The following is a 20,606-nucleotide window of genomic DNA, read 5'->3' as shown; positions in this document are numbered from 1 at the left end:
TCATTATTTACTAATATTTATCATAAATACTTAAGCTACTAACAAATCCCCCCTTAAAAAAAAAAAAAAAAAAAAAAAAAAAACGCGTCACTGGAGGCGGCGAAACAGAACGAGAAGTGTTTTGACGCGCGTGCACGTACGTAGTAATACTTTGTTCAGACTAATTCTGATTCTTGTCACCGCCAGATTTTTTATATTTGCACATTGATCGTTTTTGATTAATTTGATAAACTAGATTAACGTTGCTGGGAATTAAAATTAAAAAAAAAAAACAGACACTGTTACTTTTCGGTTTATTTTTAACTTAGTTTCGATTCGGATATTTTCGAATCTCTTCATAAATTCGGTGATGTTCTCCATCATTCCTTCTGTTTCGGTTTATTGGGTGTACCGAAAAATCTTTCTGTTTGCCAAAAACGAAATTTATCGTGCTTGAAGAAGCAAAAAATTCTTCATCGGACAAATCCATGTTTACTTCAAACGAAACCGCTACTAAATATCTAGGATTATGATAGCACAACAAATTTGCGAACGCGCATAACGACGCTCCAGTATGTCATAGGAAGCTTTACCCAACGCTTCTATTTATTTCGCTTCTTATACGCTCAACGCTTCGCTTAATTTGATGCCTCAGTATGTCATTAGCCTAAGTCAAAGTCTGAATTTCGGGTAATGCCATATGTCATTTTTCAACTATGGATACATTTACATTTAACAGATTGCTTCACCTGTGCGTTTCCGTATAGTAACAATAACAAACGAAATATCAGTGGCATTTCGCTACTAGTTTCAGATTGCCTTGTACTTCGAATATGAAAAAATAGTTTTTGTTATCCAAAAGGTTCACCAGGGCCAATGAAATACTTTTTATAAACTAGGATAAAACCACCAGAAAAGCTGAAGAACTATGTACTTGTTTTCTTTTTCTCGCAGACGGCTACGAGCTGTAAATAAATTCATTATGATGCTTTCAGAAGTCATGAGTTATGGGCCTCTATTAAATTTAGACGTCGCTCATAGGAGTATTTGACCCAAAAAGTTGGCCAAAAGTCCGACATACAAAATACACGATGCTCATTTCAAGATGGCTTGACAAAGTATTTTTTTTTAATTCTTTTAGCACCAATATTTAGTGGTTAATTTGTGGTTTCGAAATCCAATTTTTGGTAATTTGTGGTTGAGTAATTTCTGAGAAATTTTCAGAAAACTGAGTCAAGCCATCTCTGAAAATGATTTTGCTTCAAATGATTCGGACAACGATGATATATACATCAATCGAAAGCTCTTAATTTGTGGTTCACGAAAATGTAGTTTTTGTAGGCATACTTCATAATAAAATAATTAAAAAACTATTATTTAAAATTTTGAACATTGTTTACCTCTTGTTGTCAACACCGACCGTACGCGGCGCAGGTAGACCATCAAGATGATTTTTTCTCAGAAAGCTTTCGTGTAGCGATGAGTATGGTGAAACTAGAGATACTCAGAGGGAGAGATATGCGGTTAGCCAAACGAACCTGCAAAATTGGAGCCAAACGAACAAGAAAGGTAACACCACATTGAGAGGTATTGCAATCAGGTACAAAAAAGAACGTGTTCATTTCTATACGATTTTTTGTTCTATTGCCAATGAATGAGTGATTTTCACCCGGAGTTCAACAAACCTTGTGTATAGGTAACAAAATAAGTGAAGGTGTATAAAATTAAACATAAGCATAAAATATATCACCTTAACAGTTTTTGCGAAGCACTTCACTATTCTTAAGGACTTTCACCGTCACCACCGATTATACAAGTCGAATGTTAGTCAACATTGCGCTTTGAGAAGAGATCTGGCACCTCTGACATATGAAACCCAGTTGCCGAATTGGCGATTTTTTTCACCGCGAATCTCTTTCTCTGAGTATTTCTAGGTGAAACAGTATGTAAACAGCAGGGATACTATATGTGCAGATTTGCTGCGAAGTGCAAATGTTGATCAATTAGCAGATATTTGTAGTTGACAAGCCTCCGTGTGTTTTACGTAAATTTCCTTAAAATAAATGAAGTTTTACGTAGACATGCGAGCGTAATTTTCTCGATCTTCGGTCGAATCATTTCCGGAGATGTAGTTTTGCCGTTTACCGATTGTTTGAAAAAAAAAACCTAAATTAATACACCTAGGGGTGTGATCTGGTCTTTCTCATACAAAATCTATTATATGTTAAAATCTATTAGCACATACGATTTAACTCTTGGAATAAATTACAGCCTGATAATAATAAAGAACAATTTTTTGTTTCGATAGATATAATAATATTTTGGTAACCAACTACGCAACTGTATTCGACTGTTGGGTATTTTAGAAACCGGAATGATGCCTGAAGATCGGGAATGGGCCTTAGAACTGTAGGGAACGGTTGAAACGCATGGTAAATGCCCAAAGGTGTGAGTCCTGACTAGAATTAAAATTCGATATTTTCTCGTCTCAGGAATATGCTACTACAACTACCCCCTGAATAATAAAACAAAAAAGCTTTCAACGGCAGCGACAACTGTATGTCGTAACAGTAAGGTCGCTTTTTACGCGGTTTTTTTTTACGCGGGTTGCTTTCCTCCATTACTCAAAAACGGTACAAGATATCGACCTCATTTCAATCACGTTTTCCGTTTTAGGCCACGAGTGATCATATATCAGTTTAAAAAAAAATCACAATATTTACAAACTGTCGTTTCACTTTGAATAAAAACCTTTTGAAAAAAAGCATTACAATATTGATGAGTGGTCCCCTTGGCTCTCAGGTTAGCGATGTCGGTCGGCTAGCTCCCCCACACGGTTGTGATATCGGGTTCGATTCCCGATCGAGTCGAGCTGGAAATTTTCTCGTCTCAGCACGGGGGCACGGTGTATCGTTGTACTTATCCTACATATGCAAAATGTGCCAAAAAACTATCGATAACGAATTCTCTCAACTAATCAAGTTGATCGAGACCGCTATTAGCCCCAAGGCTAAGCGTGCGATATTGTTCTAATTGATGTGGCAAATTTGTCTCACCCTCTATATGCATATTTTCGAAATCAGGATAACGGTCAAAAACCAAATATCGATGTTCGACGCTATTTTTAATTCCAAAATAGGATAGCAAGATACGCCGCCTGCTGCAGCTCTGCCTGCTGCTGCTCGATTAAGTTCGCAGTCAATCAACATTTTGCAACAGTGATCGGATATGCTGTTGCTGCTACCCGCTGCTAATTAGTTAGGACCGTCCTAGTGGCCATCCAGTAGTAAGCTGATTGGTTTGAATAGAAGCAGGCTCTTATATAGTCCAATGAGTGCATTCCCGGTTGACTAGGTATATGGTTCTGCAACGAAGCTTGATCATTATTAATAGTACAGTGTTTGCACAATTAAGGCTTGACAATTTTCAAGACAGATAACAGAAAATTCCGCACTCAGTTACACAACACTATTACGCTGATGTTGGGTGTTGCATATTGCAGAAGGAAAAGAAAGTTCGTGCTGAGACATGGGGATAAAGTCGAATTTACAATGCGTTCTAACATTTTGAATGAAGTGTAACGAATGAACGAGAAAACATTGACTCTTCAAATGAGTGTTTAATTTGTCCTCAAAAAGACAATTTTTTGTCTTATGCCGTATATGAGCCGTTGCGAACCAGAGTGGTCTATGTGCCATCGAGCAAATTGTTCAGGAGAAGCAATTTTCGAAAAATCTCTGAATAAAATTCTGTTCAACGGATTCTTTCTAACAAAATGTTCTAATATAAAGGTTATGAAGTGGTTTAACATTGGGATACATAAAATTAACAGTTTCTTTGCGAAATCGGTGATTTTATCTCACCAATGTACATAGACCACTCTGACTTCATATATATATTCACTGGAATCCTCGAATCGTTTCGGAACAGAGTGGTCTATGTACACAAACCCGGTAAATGACAAAGAAAATGACGGTAAATCGTATAAAATGGCTAGTGTCACATGTTATATGATACATATAGCATGTCACATGTAAGATGTCACATGTTACATAACATGTAACACAAGATATTACATATTACATAATATTTTACATGCTACATTTTTCGTGTTACATTACGTGTAACATGTTACATATCACGTGTGACATGTACAAAACGAGTGGCATGTTCCTTATCACATGTAATATGCTACATGTTACGTGTTACATGATAGTATTACATCGGTTTATGTACATAGACCACTCTGTTCCGAAACAAAACGGCCATTCTGTTTCGGACGAATTTTCAACACGGAATAAATCAGCTTTAAAATTCGATTTTTCGAAATTTTCTTAATCTCCCAACTTCAGCTTCTTGAGTAGATGCGGTTTATGCAAAAAAAAAACTCATTTTCGAAAAAAATGGTCTTTAGACCACTCTGTTCCGCAACGGCCAATATGTTGCTAATCGCATCTCTGTGCTATTCTCGACCGTCGGAATAAGACACTCTTCTGACAATACAATCGAAATTTTAATACTGAAAATTTGACGACTGACAGATTTTGAATACGTTTGGACAATGCCATAAAAGCTGAACTTGAGGCTTGAACGACTTTGATGGATCTGAGCTACTGATGTTGCACAAAGAACCACCGTAATGCCTTGTTCAGACTACGCCGCATATCACCTGATATCACCGGATGGTATCGGATATCGCTTCGGGTGTTCACACTACGGTGAGATGATATGGTTTGCCTTTGGCTTCGGTAATTAAAAAGAGAAAAAAACAAAAACAGGTCAAAACAAAACCAAGACAACAAAAGCAATGCATTTAAGATAAAGATGTCAGCTAGTTGGCTCGCACCAACGTGAACTCTCATATGCAATTGTCAAAATGTGCAGGATGACAAAGCAAAAATATTTCCTTCCTTCTTTTTCGCATGCAACGTGAATTGCGAATTTTGTAGAGTTGCGTCAAATGTGCTTCGACCGTGTTGCCAACTACTGCAAATTTGGTTTTTATCAATTTTCGAACATAATATCAGCGATATCATGTAGTCGAGGTGATATCCGATGACAGCGCGATTGTATGGGATATCGAGTGATATGGCCTTGATAGCACGAATTGCCTGATATCAGGTGATATGCGATGTAGTGTGAACGGGGTATAAAGATTGCTAATTTGGGATACATTTTTCATTTTCTATGTACAGCTATTCAGTAAATTTCGCTTTGCATAGATCGATAACGGCGCCAGTTATTTTCTTACGGTCGGGTAGGTGAGACAAGAAAAGTTACAATCGTTTTTGTGAGAGACCGAATTTACCTCTGCATCTCTAACGACTGTTGCGAAAAGGAACGGTACTTCTGCCACTGGTAAGTTACGACCCTATACACGTCTATATGACTCTAGACTCTACTGCTCTTCTTTACCGGGCCTCGTTAATTACCCTGTCAAGTATCAGCAACCATAACTGCCTGGTATTCATTCAACTGTTTGATATTCATTCAACTGTTTGTGACTTTTTTCTGGAATTTATCATGAGCAAAAGGTCAAATAAGGGGATATAGGCAGCCTGAGGGTAAACCCATGCGTAGATGTCAGGGGCGAACTGTTCAACTACAAATTCTGAAAATCACAGTTTGAGATAGTAATCACAATCATGTGCGCGAAAAATCGCAAGGCACTCCTTTTGCTACTATTCAACAAATTAATAGAATAAAAATATTAATCTAGATTTGAAATATTTTTTTTTTCTAGCGTCCCCGTGTGCAATGCACAGGTTGCACCGATGGACGAGTCACCCCTGGTAGATGTAGAGTGCAATCTTCTCAATGTTTGAGATTATATTATTCAATTTTACATTTCATAAATTATGTTCGAAGTTTAAGTTTGAAAATTTTAATAATGAATAATGAAAAACTGTGAATTTACACCTATTGTGTTTGATACTTTTTCACCTCAACGAAACTTAACAAGTGTAAGTTTCTGTTCGATAAATTTTCAGTTGTTTTTCACAACTTATCGGTACTGCAATTTGAATTTGACAAGTATTAATTTCACCAAAACAGTTTAAAGTTCAATCAATTACCCTATCGATCCACACAATTCGCAGCCCGTTGTGTTCAATTACTTTTTGTATTACTAACCACTGTGCACTCACCGCCTTTTTCTTCTGGTGTATTGGTTTCTTCCTGATGCTTGTATGGGTGCGCTGGCGTGTCTCATTTTCATTCATTCACATGCAGCCTCCATATAATTTATCCGCCTTAACGCAATGGGCGTATAAATAGATAATGGTTTTAGTGGGTTTGATTCTAGTACTGTAGCCTATAAGCGTAGACAAATTGTTGTGTTGTGTGCGTCCAGTATTGCGCGCTAACACATGATTCCGAAACGTGAGTCGTGGATGGTTGTTGTGGATTCTCACGACTCAGGTTGGTTATGTTTTCGCAAAACAATACAATGAACGAAATCATCATCATCAACATAATCATCGTCATCACCACAATTTGTCATCACGGTCATGGAATAATGTTCACGATGGTGATGATGGAAGTTAGCTTGATTAATGGTGCTTTGCAGTTTGTTTTGGTTTTGTCATGCTGATGATTCCACTATTAAAGACTTTCAATTATCCAATTCTGCCGTTTATGCTTTTCGTGCGCTTCGATAATTCTTAGAAATTGGACGCTTTGTAAATTTGAATTTAGGGAACAGAAAAAAATCAATTACTTATCGACTTATTTATAAATAAAAATTTCGATTGTTAACAGTCGATAATTATAATCCTGCAAGAGACAAAATTGTTATAAAAAAATTCAATATTGCGTTGCAAACTAACACCTCGGTAGCTGCGTGTATTTGATAACAACATCAAAACTAAAATTTGGTTGTTTTTAATCAGTGGTGAGTCATGTTTTTACATTCGAATGGTACTCGTGCATGGAGCACATACATGATACCTGGTCACTGAAGTATCGTAAACTCAACATTTTTATTATAATAAAAAAATTCTTTGCGAGTTTGCAAGATTCTGTTATTACAAAATTCTTATAAGCGATAAAACGTTTTCGTATAGGCAGAACTGGTGTCTTTTTAGATATTTGATCTATATTTCAAAGCTAGTCTCTGAAGTTTCTTTTTTCACCTAAAATGGTCCATTTCTTATTTTAGTTATTGTTTGGAATTTATTCTGGAGCAATTTTGATGGAGAACATTCAAACAATTTCGGAATACAGTAGTACTGCCGTCCCAAGCATAATTGTCCCACTGGGCATAAGGTTTGTGTAGAATGGGACAATTATGCTTGGAACGGCAGAGGAATCATGCTAAAAAAAAATACACGTTTATATTGTCTCTTTTAAAACAATCCTTCCATATGCTGAAATTTACAAGTTTTTTTGACAAAAGAATAAAAAAAAAACTTGGTCTGAATTTTTTCTTAATATACCTATTTTCCTCATGGCCTCTTTTTGGTTTCTTTTGGGTCTCTTCAGGCATCTGGCCTCTAAAGTCCCTATTTTCGAGTCACACAGTCGCTACCAGTTTTGTATAGGCTTACAGACATTGTAAAGATGAACTGAACTAAATTTTGTTTAAGATTACTTTTTCTTGAGAATTATTTGGCGTGATTGAAAAAGATTAGGTTTAAGAATGCTTTTCTTTGATCTTTTCTTTGATTCTCTCCGTTCAAAATCAAAGTGTCTTTGGCTATTGCAACGCTCATATATATCATTTATATTCCTTAGTTCCAAACGCGCAGCCTGGCGATGGGCTAAGGACCGAGCCTCAGTAGCAGCCCGATGGACCTGGCTGCTGGCGCAAATATCGGATCTAGAGTATCGCATCCGGCAGCACAATGAGCTGCATAACAAAATTAAAATCAACAAAGGCGCGGTTACACTGGAAAACGGCCAATCACATCCATCACAACCTCCCTCGCAGCAGTCGGTGAATGGTTACCGGGGAACACTCCCAGGCAATAACAAACCCCTAGACGATAGCTACGATTCGGCCAATCCTGGAAGTAGTTCTGCGCCGAATGGTGCATACGATCAGAATAGTGGCAGTAGCCGAACGCGTCCTTTCCATCGCAACGGATTTCGCAAAAGGAAGTTGCTGCAAACTGCAAATCTGCACACAATTTCCAAGAAAGCCGCTCGGCCCAGGTAATATAGATCAGTTTTCAAACCATTCTATATTTAAAATCAATCATCATTTTTAGTACCGTAAAATGTGGCTGTGCCTGGCCGTTACACCCTTGTGCGCTATGTACCGGCCGGCAGGATCCCACAGCGCCTAGAGACCTCCCTGACACGATGCCGGCATCGGAGCGAGTTGCACTGCTAGATCCATGCTTTCATCCTGTGCTAAGTTTTCCTGAAGGTAACAAACATAACATTTTCCAAGTACTATTTGCTTAATGCCTTTTTTATAATACTTGTAGATGTTTCCCATGGAATTCACTTCGAAGCAATTATGCGAATACCAGACTGGCAAAACAAAATGATCCGCAGTACAGCTAAGGCACTTAGCAGGAGCGTAGCTATTTCTCAGAAGGCGACCGCTGGCGGTGGCTTAAGTTCCACACCCGGTGGCGTATTGCCGTCCAGTGCCCCTCCAGCGTTCCTGTCGTCGGGCGACGAGGCAGTGCCTCATGGTAACAAAAAATATGGACCTGATGGCAAGCGGAAGTACAACAAACACAAGCACAGTTTTACAGAACTGGCAAATCACAGTAAGTAGCAGTAGCGATCTATTAGCATATCTATAGATTTTAGTTTTCAAAAAAATCTTTTGAAGCCTTGAATTGGATTCTCCGCATTATTAACATTTGAAAAATAGGATATCATTTTTTTTTTTTGAGCACTGGTTGGAAAGTAACGAGTAGCTTAAATATAATAATTTCATAAAAAAGTAAATGCACATACATAGCATGACGTTTGAAAAGTACCTTAGGTTGTTTTATCATCAAAGTAGACATGAAAATTATCTTGGCTCTGACCAACTTGTCATTGATTTCAATTTTAGAAATTAAAAAAACGAAATCTCGTCGAAATCTACTGCTGACAGGTACTGGCAGTGGCCGACGCAAGTCATCATCTGCATATCCTGCGGGTGGCAGCAGCAGCAACCAGTACGGGCCAAGCGCAATCGGTGCAACACCTGGTGGTAGTTCGAACAAATACTACAAAAGTTCCAGTAGTAAATACCGAAAAACGTCCAACTCGTCAACGTCGGCCATGGCAAATACTCCTATCGGAGGTAGTGGCGGAACGCTTAGTCGCTACAGTAGCAGCGGCGGTTTCGGCGGCACTACTTCCGGACTTGATTATATGGACAATGTTGGGCTGCATCACGATGGCGCTGGCAGTGGTAGTAGTCGTAGCAAAAACTCATCGCCAACGCCAAATCATCATCGAAATGAAAGGTATTTTGTTCAAAATTCTTTAAGTGACCGCAGAAAACTGACATTGGTATTATGTTCTTCCAGGAAAAATCGAAACTCGTACGACATCGATAACATTGTTATCCCGTACAGCATGGCAGCAGCAAACAGAGTGGAACTCTTGCCCTACAAAGAAATTGTTACACCAAAGTAAGACCGAAATAGTTTGTCTTTCAAACATAATAAAAAAAACCTTTATTTCCTTTCAGATGGCGTATTATCGGCGACAATGACGAGCCCGAAAACTCGGACACTGCTGCGAATCCGGAAACTTCCAGCACTAGTCAACCCTCCTCAGGTGAAGGTGTGGTCAAATCCACAGAACCACAGCATCCGTCGTTAGAAATAAAGACAGAAACGACCTTGCCTTCACTCGCTGTTCAACAAACAGAAACAGAAATCAAAGAGTCCGATTTACCGACCGAAGGTCAACTAATAGTACTGCCTTCCATAGACGAAGAAGACATCTCCGAGGAAACAATTCTGATCAAACATGAGCGAGCACTGCAGGATGAACGTAAAAAGTTTCGCACCTACATGAAGTTTCCTTGGAGCAGACCTAGAGCGAATCGCCGAACCGACAGTCGGGCGGAGTCTAGTGGAGCTAACACGCCGGATCCAACCTCACCAGCACCACCTACTCCGCTAGTGGATCCGGAGGTATGTACAAACGATTCTTAAATAAGCAACTTTCCAACACCAAATATTCTCTTTCTCTACAGTCAAATACTTCCCCTGCATGCCCATCGACGCCACTAATGCAACAGGACTCACATGAGCTGTCTGAATCTAACGTGCTTAACGGTAAGTTTTTATTCGTTTTAGTAATGTTTTTTTTTTTTGAAAAAAGCCAGTTTAGTTGTTCTTTAACCAAAACATTGCTTCGGACAAGTAGGACCTTTTTCCTAATAACCAAAAAACTAACTAGCGTATGTTAACCTATGTTAGACCTCTGCCATTGTGCGAAATTTAATTGAAAATTGCCAAATTCCGCGTTACGTTATATAATAATGTTCCCTAAGTATCAATCACCGAGAATAGGTTAAATTGTTAAAACACATTTAACATTCCTGAAAATATTTCTAGTGAAAGAAACTAACGCTTTCTCGTTCTCAAATTTTATTACAGCGTTGAATCAAAGTTTAATTAAGAAGGAACGTAGACGCACGGTTTCAACTAAAATAATAAAAGAAGAACTTCCGCGTAGCAGCAGCCCCGACATCAGAGAGGTAAGCATACGGAATGGTAATTTTTTTAACGTTCAACACGATAATCACTCCTGCATTCTGATCAGGTCGTTGCGCCGTATGAAGCACTAGAATTTCCTCTGCCGGACGATCTATACGAAGAGATGATCCGGGCGATGCCCAGTGACCATCTGGCCCTGGTGGAGGACGCTATCTGCAAATTATCGCGACCGAATCGACCCAACAACAACGTGTTACTGGCGAACCGTAACAACCTGAACCTGGTTCCATCGAGCAGTGGACTGCATAACAATCCACTTAGCTCAAATATGTCTACAACGTCAACAACACTGTCGGCTACCGAGAATGATTTGGACGAACTGGACAGCCATGATCCCGATGATGATCTAATGCAAGCAAAGAAAGTCGAGAATCAGATCATCATGGAGAAACTCCTAAAGAGCTGCGACGAGAATCGGATGTTCGTCGGCGTGCGTGAAGTACTGGACGATGACGATCCGATGGACGACGAGGAAACCGATACAGGGGAATCGTTGTTCGTCGAAGAGGATGACCCAAATGATCCGGAATGGTACGATCGACCTGGCCGCGGTCGAACGTAGGACGCACGTCCTCAGCGAAACGGCCACATAGTTTGATCTCGATCACCACAGAAGTTGGTTGCGTTGTTTCGCTCTGTATTCTTTTTTATTAGTTGTAAGCTATTACTGCTTTCGTTTTACTACGTTTTTACAGAATAGGACCTATACGATGGCGTTGGAGATCCATCTTTGTACAGCAGGTAGATAAGGGATCACTTGTAAGTATAAATATCATTGAGGAAGAAAAATAAATCAGAGCAGAATTTAAGAGCAACACTATACTTTGTAATTAATATTATCTTTATGACATGCTACTGCAAGCATATTAAACAAAAAAAGAGAGTAAAAAATTACTTCATTTAGCGCAACCTAACGCTATGTAAACCATACATTTTTTAGTAATCTCTTAACACACACTGTCGGGCATTGTTGAGAAAGAACAAGTTATGAATAATAGTCACTTAACAAAATGAAATATAACTAGAGCATACGTTGTAATAATAACGAGAACAAACTTTAGAGATCCCTGTGAATAGTAAACTTGAGTAAGCAGAAATCGAAAACTGAAAAATACAATACAAGAAAAAAATATCTGCTTAACCATTGTAATTGTGTACATATAAATGATCCACCAAATTACTGTGACCCAACTTTTTATTTTTTTTAGATGCTTTACAATCACACTTCCTACATAGACCACAGCTGTAGGTTCTAAAAACAAAATATATAAGAATGAAAGCTTTTTGATTTTCCAGTTTTCTCTACATTTGCCATCTGTATTGTAAGGGCAGAATATTTCTAGATTGTTTTCTGTTTTCCAAATTTTATTATGCTTCACCCGGTGAGCACACGCAACGTAGCAAGTGTAGATTTGACAGTGTTATTCAAATGATTTTTTGCGTTTTCTACGAAAAGAGCAAATAAATTAGGTTTATTAGTAGTCATCGTTAATGGTAACATGTAATTTAAGGCACAGCAGTAGCTCTGAAACAATGCAGCAAGAAGGCAGAGAATATAAAAAATAAAAGAAAAAGATACGATAACTTCTGCAGGAATGTATTTGTAGAGAATAACTTACCCTTCACAATAAATAAAACGCTCGGCAAGGAACATCGTCTAGTGTAGAGTATTCCGGGCCGGGAACGTTTTATAAAATCACCTAAAGCAAAATGCTGGCGTCATTGTTTTGCTTATTGTGAAAGTCCAAGTTTTCCACTATTCGTCTTTTCATATTACATCGTTGTTTAATCTAGTGTTTGATATCAATCACCGTTCGGATAAAAAAAATCTTTATTTGGAAGATCGCAAAATTCTTGTATAACGCAACAAACTTTTTCAAATCGATGGCCAAACCAGTGAAATTGCAATTAGATGCTAACCTAATGTTTAAAATTCGACTTGGATTTCCAATTCAGATTTCGGGTTGCACACATAGGTTGTTGGTTCAATTCCCTATATCAAGACAAGATCACATTCAAAAGAAAGTATTTGAAATGCGCGTTACACTTTTACTTAGATTTAAGAACTGAATAAGATTCCATGTTGAAATCGAAATACGTACCTGAGTAATGGTCGTGGTCCCCGTGGTTCTGTGGTTAGCGATGTCGGTCGGCTAGCTCTCCCACACTGTTGTGATATCGGGTTCGATTCCCGATCGAGTCGAGGATCTCTTCGAGCTGGAAATTTTCTCGACTCAGCACTGGGCACGGTGTATCGTTGTACTTATCCTACACATGCGAAATTTGCCAAAAACAATATCGATAACGAATTCTCTCAACTAATCTAGTTGATCGAGACCGCTATTAGCCCCAAGGCTAAGCGTGCGATATTGTTTGTTACCTGAGTAATGGGTAAAATGATAAGTGCTCTATAGTGATTGAATTAAAAAGTAAAGAAGAATTGAAAGAGTTGTGCATTAACCCTCTTCCCACGGAGAGAAATCAGTTTTTGTCTTGAGAAATGTCGATCTGTTCTCTAACCGCTTCATTGTTTAAATTTTCAAGCATAGTTGTTAAACTGTATTCAAAGTTTAGATGTCAGGTGACGGCATGATATCGGCATCCTGATGATTGGAAACCAACTGCTGTAGCTTAATTGCCTTTGGCTCTACTAGCTTGCGAATAAAATGGTGTTACCGATCAACTGTTGATTATTAGAAAACAGGACGTCAACGTAAAAGGCCATGATGATAAGCTTTCCTTTGATCACCTTGTATTACACAGCTTGGTATTCTAGACCCTGCTTGCTCTTCAATGGAGGATCTTGAAGATCCACGTGCTTTTCAACGCTTCCTTTGGAAAATCTTCCAGACTCGTTTCGTTGGCCCTCAACGCATTGTAATTGGACTCAATCCACTAGTCACGATCATCCCGGCCTAATGCCTTCTGCACTATTTCAGGATCTTTCATCACCTAAATCATTCAACGAGAGATGCTTGTCGCCATGGTAGTAGCAGGGCTGGTAGCAGGTCTCTTTTTAGAGACTTGGTCTCTATTTTAGAGCTAGTCTCTAAAAAGTCTCTTTTTTCAACGAAAGGTCTCTAAAGTCTCTTTTTTCTTCTAAAATGGTCTCTTTTTCACCTAAAAGTCTCTATTTGATTTCTCGTTCAAAGTATTAGACGAAGTTGGAAGGAGTATCTGTTGTGCTACAGGAAATGATATCACAAATAAGGACGCCCGACAGAATTTAAGAAAATATCCTGAAAAAGAAAGACTCTCTCGTCCCAAGTTATTTTTTCGAAGCGACCAAAAAAGTAGTTGCCAGTGTGCTAGAAGTACGTTGCTTTTATGTGATGTGGAAGCAAATCCCAGGTACATTCCGTTTCGAAATTTAACCTGGCCAGAGGCGAATGCCAAATTAGGCAAAGCCTCTTAAACAAAAAAAAAAAAAATTTAACCTTGTGTTTTTATTTGACACAGATTTCGCAGTCCACCGTTATATTGTACAATACAATTGCGCGGTTAGCACTACGACACTAAATGTCTCTCTTCCGAACTGGATTCAAACCTACGACGACTGGCTTTTTCGACCAGCAACATACTTCAAGACCAGCAAATGATGCAAATCCGGAAACTAAACATTCAAACAATTTGGAAATGCAGTAGTAATCATGCGACCAAAGTAATAATTTACAGGGTGGCCACTTTCTCCAGCTTCATTTGTTGAACCATTTCTGAAAAAAAACATCAACTTGAAAATCTGTGAGCCAATTGGCTCTCTGTTATAAAAACCTGAATTAATCCACCTAGCAGTGCAGAAACCTTTGTTATACTAACTATTACTACACATAAACTTATTATGCCAGTAAACCATAAATCGTTAAAAATTGAATTTAAAAGATAGTTTTCCGGAGGATGAACCAAATACGAACATTGAATCAATCCTCGACGTGGTTTTCACAAATATTGTGAATGTCATCACTGGAGTCTGGGTTATATTTTTCGACCCTAGACCATTTTCTAAGCTGTCTAGGGTAGAAACAATTTATGAATTTTTGACATAATCGAACGCCCAGAAACAACGAAGATAACAATGATGCAGATTTCATTCTAGAACAGTAAATATGTTTGTCAGTTCATTGCAATACTATTGATATAATTCATAATAATCCAAGCTTAAATACCATAATGGCTTCGTTTACAAAAATCACAAAATCCAGGAAAGAACATAATGATTGTAGATTATGAATTAGCATCGAATATTTCCTACGAATTGCAACAAAGTTCTACAAACTTGCTCTTAAGAAATTATGGTCCAGGATTAGCCAGGAACGCGTTAAATGCTTTGTTACCGTATAAAAGTTACTTGAGTCGTACGTGTGATTCTTTCAAGAAATCATCAAAAATCTTGATAAAATTTGTGAGGATCAAATGCTGAAAGATTTCATTGAAATTCATATAACTGCTGTTGAAAGTTGTCAGTTTAATTCCATTCCAAATGTATGATTTGAAAATAAAGGTTTTTCGCAAGACTTAAGGTTTTGGGCTTCTTAAAGTGTATCTAGAACGTTACTCTTTTTCAAGGCCTAGGCTGTATGGTAAAATCCGAAACAATTTCAGAACTTTATAAAACTTGCTGCGACAACGAGAAGTGGGATAACATGGATACTCTGTCTGCACTGACTTTTAAATTAGAAAGCAATATTTATAATACACAAAAGCGTAGTGTATCAGGTGAGTAAGAAGCGAACAAAAGGTTCATTAATTTACACCAGTTAAGACGCACTACATAAAGTATGAAAAACAGTACACATGTCTTTTACTCTTAGTTTCTTTTGAGAAATAAATAGCGGTTGAAAATAGAGAGAGCAAAAGAAAGGGAGATAGAAAAAAAAGAAAGATAGAGAGAGAAATTATCCAAAACGTAAAATATCTTATGTTTAAAAATTCTGATTTAAATATTCTAACATTCAAGCAAATGATAGAAAAAACTCGCTCAGTATGATTTTTAGAAAGCTTTGGAGCTTGCATTTGCACTTGTATACACATTCTCCAAAATCGGATAATGCGTTTTATAAGAAAGGTGGGATTTTTTCTTGTTTTTCTTTGTTCGATTTCGATATACCACGCAGATAAACAACATATTTACACCTACACATGTACATACACACATACACATATATACAGCCAGTGTTCATTTAGTTGAACTGAGTCGATTGGTATACAACACTTGGCCCTCAACAGATTCATTTGGTGTTTAAAGTTAAATATCCTATGCAAAAAAAACTCTTCGATCAAAATTCTATCAACGTGAGATACAAATAACATATTTTGATACAATTTTGTATTTTTTATATAATTTTGATAACAAAATTGAATCTGAATGAGTTATAATAACAAAACGTGAAATAAAGTAGTTCCGAAACAAGTCTAACTAATTTTTCGTTTTTATCAAAACCTGGTGTTTGTAACAGTGTTTGTTATTATATTGTTCTTTATACTATCTTATTTTGTTAGAAAGCTTATATATTAGTAACAAATTTTGATATGTGTTTGATACTAGTAGAATCATTTCTGTTATAATTTCTGTTATTTTAACACCTAACGGGACCAAATTGAAAACGCAGCCTGTAAGGGTTTTCCCGTAACAAACTAACAACTTCTGTTACATTTTTGTTTTTTTTTTTCTTTCTGATCGGGTATCTCGAAACGTAAGCCACTAATCATAATCCACTCGGTAGCATTCTGAGGGAGCACAGTAGCTTTCATTTGCATATAAAATCATCAAAAACAGATATCGCGTTCTATTAGAATGGTGCGTTAGTATTTTGCGGCACATACATACAGACAACACACATACACACACACATACACACGAACAGACATTGCTCAGTTCGTCGAACTGAGTCGAATGGTATATACGGTTCGGACCTTGGATCTATTTTGCGTTTTTCGACCGATTTTATAACCTTTGTTTAGTATAACAAAGGTAAAACCTGGTTGTTGGTTCCAACCAAAATAGACAGCGGTTTAGTAGCTAGACCTGCGAAATCTAACTTAATTAGCCGGATAAGCATCTTTTGCTGTTTCTTAGCAGCTGTAAGCATCGGCGGGGATTAGGGGGACTAAGCACTTTTTAAAATATTTGTCTATACTTTAACTCACCTTTTTGGTTACCGAAAAAAGGTTTACCTTGCGGTTTCGAAACTCGTCAAACATTTTGATTTTTTTAACCACGACTCATTTCAACTAGCCTTTTAAGGTTGAGCAGGTTTAATCACTAAATTTTGAAGTGTTAAATGTTCGTTCATGCCTTGAGTTGATTTACCCAATTGTGCATCAAATACTAATGCCACAGACAAACAGCCGTGCAACTAGTTTTTTGTGTTTTAGCAACATCAGTGGCATTGCTACCTAATAAACAAAACTTCAAAACAATCGCTATTTTTCTGGACAAAGAGTCATCGAGTGGCTCGTCTGTTTGTCTGTGCCAAAACTGAGGCCAAAAATTTATATCGGGGAGGCCCAGCTCTTGCATAACGACACATGTGAGAGACTATTTTACTTAGTGCCACAATAATCTGGGTGGGTGTAGGGGTAAACAGGGTAAGACCGCCCAGCGGGGTAAGACCGTAGTTTTACTACCAAGTTATAAAATAATTGAAAAATTTCTTTAACGTGTCTATTACAGTATAATTACATAACATTTTGCACGTTTTTCTGTGTTGATAGTGTACGAACGGTCGCAGAAATAATCAAAAACAACCTTTCAGCTGGCAACCAGTCAATGCGCTATTGTTCTGCGGCAACGGGACTTAAGGTTTTTCAGTCTAAAAATCTGTTGTTTTGTTCGTGAATATACGTTTAATCACTTGCCTGAATCTATCTTCTTTCGGAAATATCGAAGGCCGTGAGTAATCTTGACTACTTTTTCGGTCAAATATGAAAATGTTCCAGTCGCCCACTATACAAGGGGTAAAACCGCCACGAATCCAACTGCTTGTTGTTTTACTTCAAGACCCAAATGCCTCGACACTACAAAGGGAATATTTACAGGATCAGTAAAGCAACTTCAAGCCACATAAGACATCGATGTTAATCGACCATTTTCGATTTGGTTTAAGCTTTTCTAGTAATATATTTTAACAAGACTTATTTTTGAAAAAAGTAAACCTGTGTTCATGGTGTTATTGAACCAAAATAATTTTAGAGCCAGGACGGTGTGTTTGAAAGGTATGACGTCTCCGGCAGAATTGAAAATAGTAGTTTTTTACTTTCGAAAAAAATACACACTCTAAAAAAATTTAAAGAAAAAATATAGAAATAGAATTAAAAATATATTCATTTTTCAAATTTTTTTGAAAAAAACATGTTTTTGCCTGTAAAATCTACAAAAGGTAAGCTAAAATTTTATGGTTGTTGGATCATGGAGTAATAGAAATATTAATAGCTCAATTTTTGTGTAGAATTTTTTTTTTTGACGGTTGATTTGAACTTGAATTATCAGAAAACAAAATAAGTTAAAACTTAGAAAAAAAATTTTTTTTCAGATTTTTCACAGTGTATATTTTATTTAACAAGAAAAAAAATACCATCTACAACTTCGTCAGAGACACTATACCGATAGAATCAACCGTTTCGGCCCTAAAAATATTGTTTATCCTCAAAAAATGGTGGGCGATCTTAACCCGCTAGTGGGCGGGCTTACCCCGCATGAAAAAGATCTGCACATTTTCAATGAATTTTTAAAATTAAAAAAAAAGCTGGAAAATAAACAAAAATATTTCAGTTCTTAATTTTTAAATGCGGGTATTGAATAGAAGAACCTCTTAGCGAAGAAAAAATGAAATTGCAGCCGCAACTTTTTTTTCTATAATCAGAATTGCTTAAGGGGGTGGTCTTACCCCGCTTACCCCTACGGGTTTTTATTGGCTCCTGCTTCTTTTAAATGTGTAGGAGTCGTTCTAACACAAATTCAGACCATGATGAATTCTATATGACAATAACCAATTCCGATGTAGAAATATTCGATTCAAATCCTCGTTTAAAGTTGCCTCAGGGGCGAAAATGTAAGAGACAAACTAATATGATATAAATTCTTGCCGAAATAGAGACTTACTGTGTCTTTTTCAAAATTATTACACTTTATCAACACAAAATGTACAATTTACAATCAGTTTTGCGATAAAAATTTATGAAACAAAACTTTCTCCAACAAATTCAATCTTCTTGTAAAAGTGCTTGCACTTAATTGAAGAAGAGCGGGCATGAAACAAAAGTATAGCTTGCGCATAGTTACTCCTAGGTCTTGGTTTTGACAGTTGAAAGATGCGTTTATTGATATTCACTATTGAAAAATAATAATAGCAGTACATCATCAACGACCGAAATGATGGCTCTTGTTTCATCTTGTTGCAAAATTATTCTGAAAGAAGGTTTTTGTTAAAAAGCCTCCTTCCTTCAAGAGAACCCCTTTCTTCAGAAGAACTTTGGGCAACTGAATTGTTTGTCTGAAAAAACATGTTTAGATAAAATCTGAGAAAATCGATTTTTTGAATATCACTTCTTGTTTTTAGTATAGAATCTCAAATTCAAGTATCTCAATATTTTTAAACTTTTTTGAAAGTCATCCCTTCGCAACTTTCCTCTATCTCGGTTTTTTATTCAGATATATCGATTTATTAAAAAAAATTAGACCCTTTGCAAATGTTAATACATATAAATTAAAAAAAATGCAAAGTTTCTTAGGGTACTAAGGCCTACACACCCGCAAAGTTCCATTGAATTTTGAAAAGCTACTACCTCAGTCGAGTTGGCGCGAAGCCCTTCTCATCTTTATCGAATTCTTGAAAAACCGTAATGATTTTTTTGCTTTTTATGAAATTTTTACCGTGGTTCTGAGCGACTCGGATTATTTAGAACGATATTTTTGTTAATCATTTATTTGAAGTGTCAGTTTAACTTAATTTAAGGACCTTGAAAAAATTGCTGATACATTCTATTGGCCTCAGCCAATTTTTCCTAAGTCTAAATCACATCCTCAGCCCGTGTTCATTATTCGCATCCTTGAAAAAATCACATACACAACAACAAAAATGAAAGAAACAAGACATAAGGCGAAGTTTGCGAACGATTTGGAGATAAAAAGAGCGAAAATTGTGCTGGACTTTATGTAGAAACTTGTCGGAGCCAACGAACAGCTGAATATAGTGTTTTCATAGTTTTCTAGCACTCTCTTTTCCTAATTTTCAAAAATAAAACAACGGGAAAATTTAAGAGAGATTGGTGGATTTTTTTGGCCTCTTAGTCTGAATTTTATCTTTATAAATTTTCTTCATGGTCACTTTTTGGTCTCTTTTAGGTTCCTTTTTGGTCTCTTTTTTCAGTCATTTGGTCTCTAAAGTTCCTATTGTTGAGTCACTCAGTTACTACCAGCTCTGCATGGTAGTAGAAATTAACTTTCCTTTAACGTCACTGTGTGCCCCACACACATCACTGTGCTCAGTAGTACCGTGCTGAGTATCGCATTACTTACTTCGATTGTGACAGAAGCGCAGCGGTTTCTTTGCTGCCTACGTTGGATTCGCATCATTCATCGTCACGTTTGGTCTTTGAGTTGCAAATACTTGCCTTGGAGACGGCGCTACCTCACGCTGCGCTTAATCGTAGAAGCATGAACAAGTTGCGAGGCGAGCGCAATCTATTGCTATCAGTTGAGTTGGTTCTCGTCCAGTACACATCTCGGCTCTCCAAAATTTCTTTCTCCATTGTACATTCGATGAGCTTTGGAACTAGCCGAATAACCACATCGCTTTGGGTCCAAAAACACGTACAATCGACAAATCTGTCTCCCTTCCATCCTCTTTGGACTTCAGAATACATTGTCCCACGGCGATGATTTCTCCCGTGGATTCGTCCTTGACCACACACGATTTTCTTGTGAAAGTGAGAGATCTGAAACACACG

The 20,606-nt window shown here is 37.3% G+C and overlaps 1 protein-coding gene across 3 annotated transcripts in view; it reads left to right on the top strand.

The window, feature by feature from the left end:
* The window catches only part of LOC129728910 (uncharacterized), a 48,346-nt gene extending 35,974 nt beyond the window's left edge, over positions 1-12,372 (top strand). For all 3 annotated transcript variants that reach the window (XM_055687383.1, XM_055687384.1, XM_055687385.1), the window contains 9 exons: positions 7,714-8,133; positions 8,190-8,350; positions 8,412-8,702; positions 8,996-9,395; positions 9,459-9,563; positions 9,623-10,073; positions 10,136-10,217; positions 10,542-10,642; positions 10,708-12,372. In XM_055687383.1, the coding sequence (XP_055543358.1) occupies positions 7,714-8,133; positions 8,190-8,350; positions 8,412-8,702; positions 8,996-9,395; positions 9,459-9,563; positions 9,623-10,073; positions 10,136-10,217; positions 10,542-10,642; positions 10,708-11,223 (2,527 nt within the window). In that variant the 3' untranslated portion in view covers positions 11,224-12,372. The remainder of the gene's footprint in view (positions 1-7,713; positions 8,134-8,189; positions 8,351-8,411; positions 8,703-8,995; positions 9,396-9,458; positions 9,564-9,622; positions 10,074-10,135; positions 10,218-10,541; positions 10,643-10,707) is intronic.
* The last annotated feature ends 8,234 nt before the right edge of the window (positions 12,373-20,606 follow it).

This window comes from Wyeomyia smithii, chromosome 3 (assembly GCF_029784165.1).
Source record: "Wyeomyia smithii strain HCP4-BCI-WySm-NY-G18 chromosome 3, ASM2978416v1, whole genome shotgun sequence".
NCBI classification, from domain to species: Eukaryota; Metazoa; Arthropoda; class Insecta; order Diptera; family Culicidae; genus Wyeomyia; species Wyeomyia smithii.
This window is presented reverse-complemented; position numbering and strand designations above follow the sequence as displayed.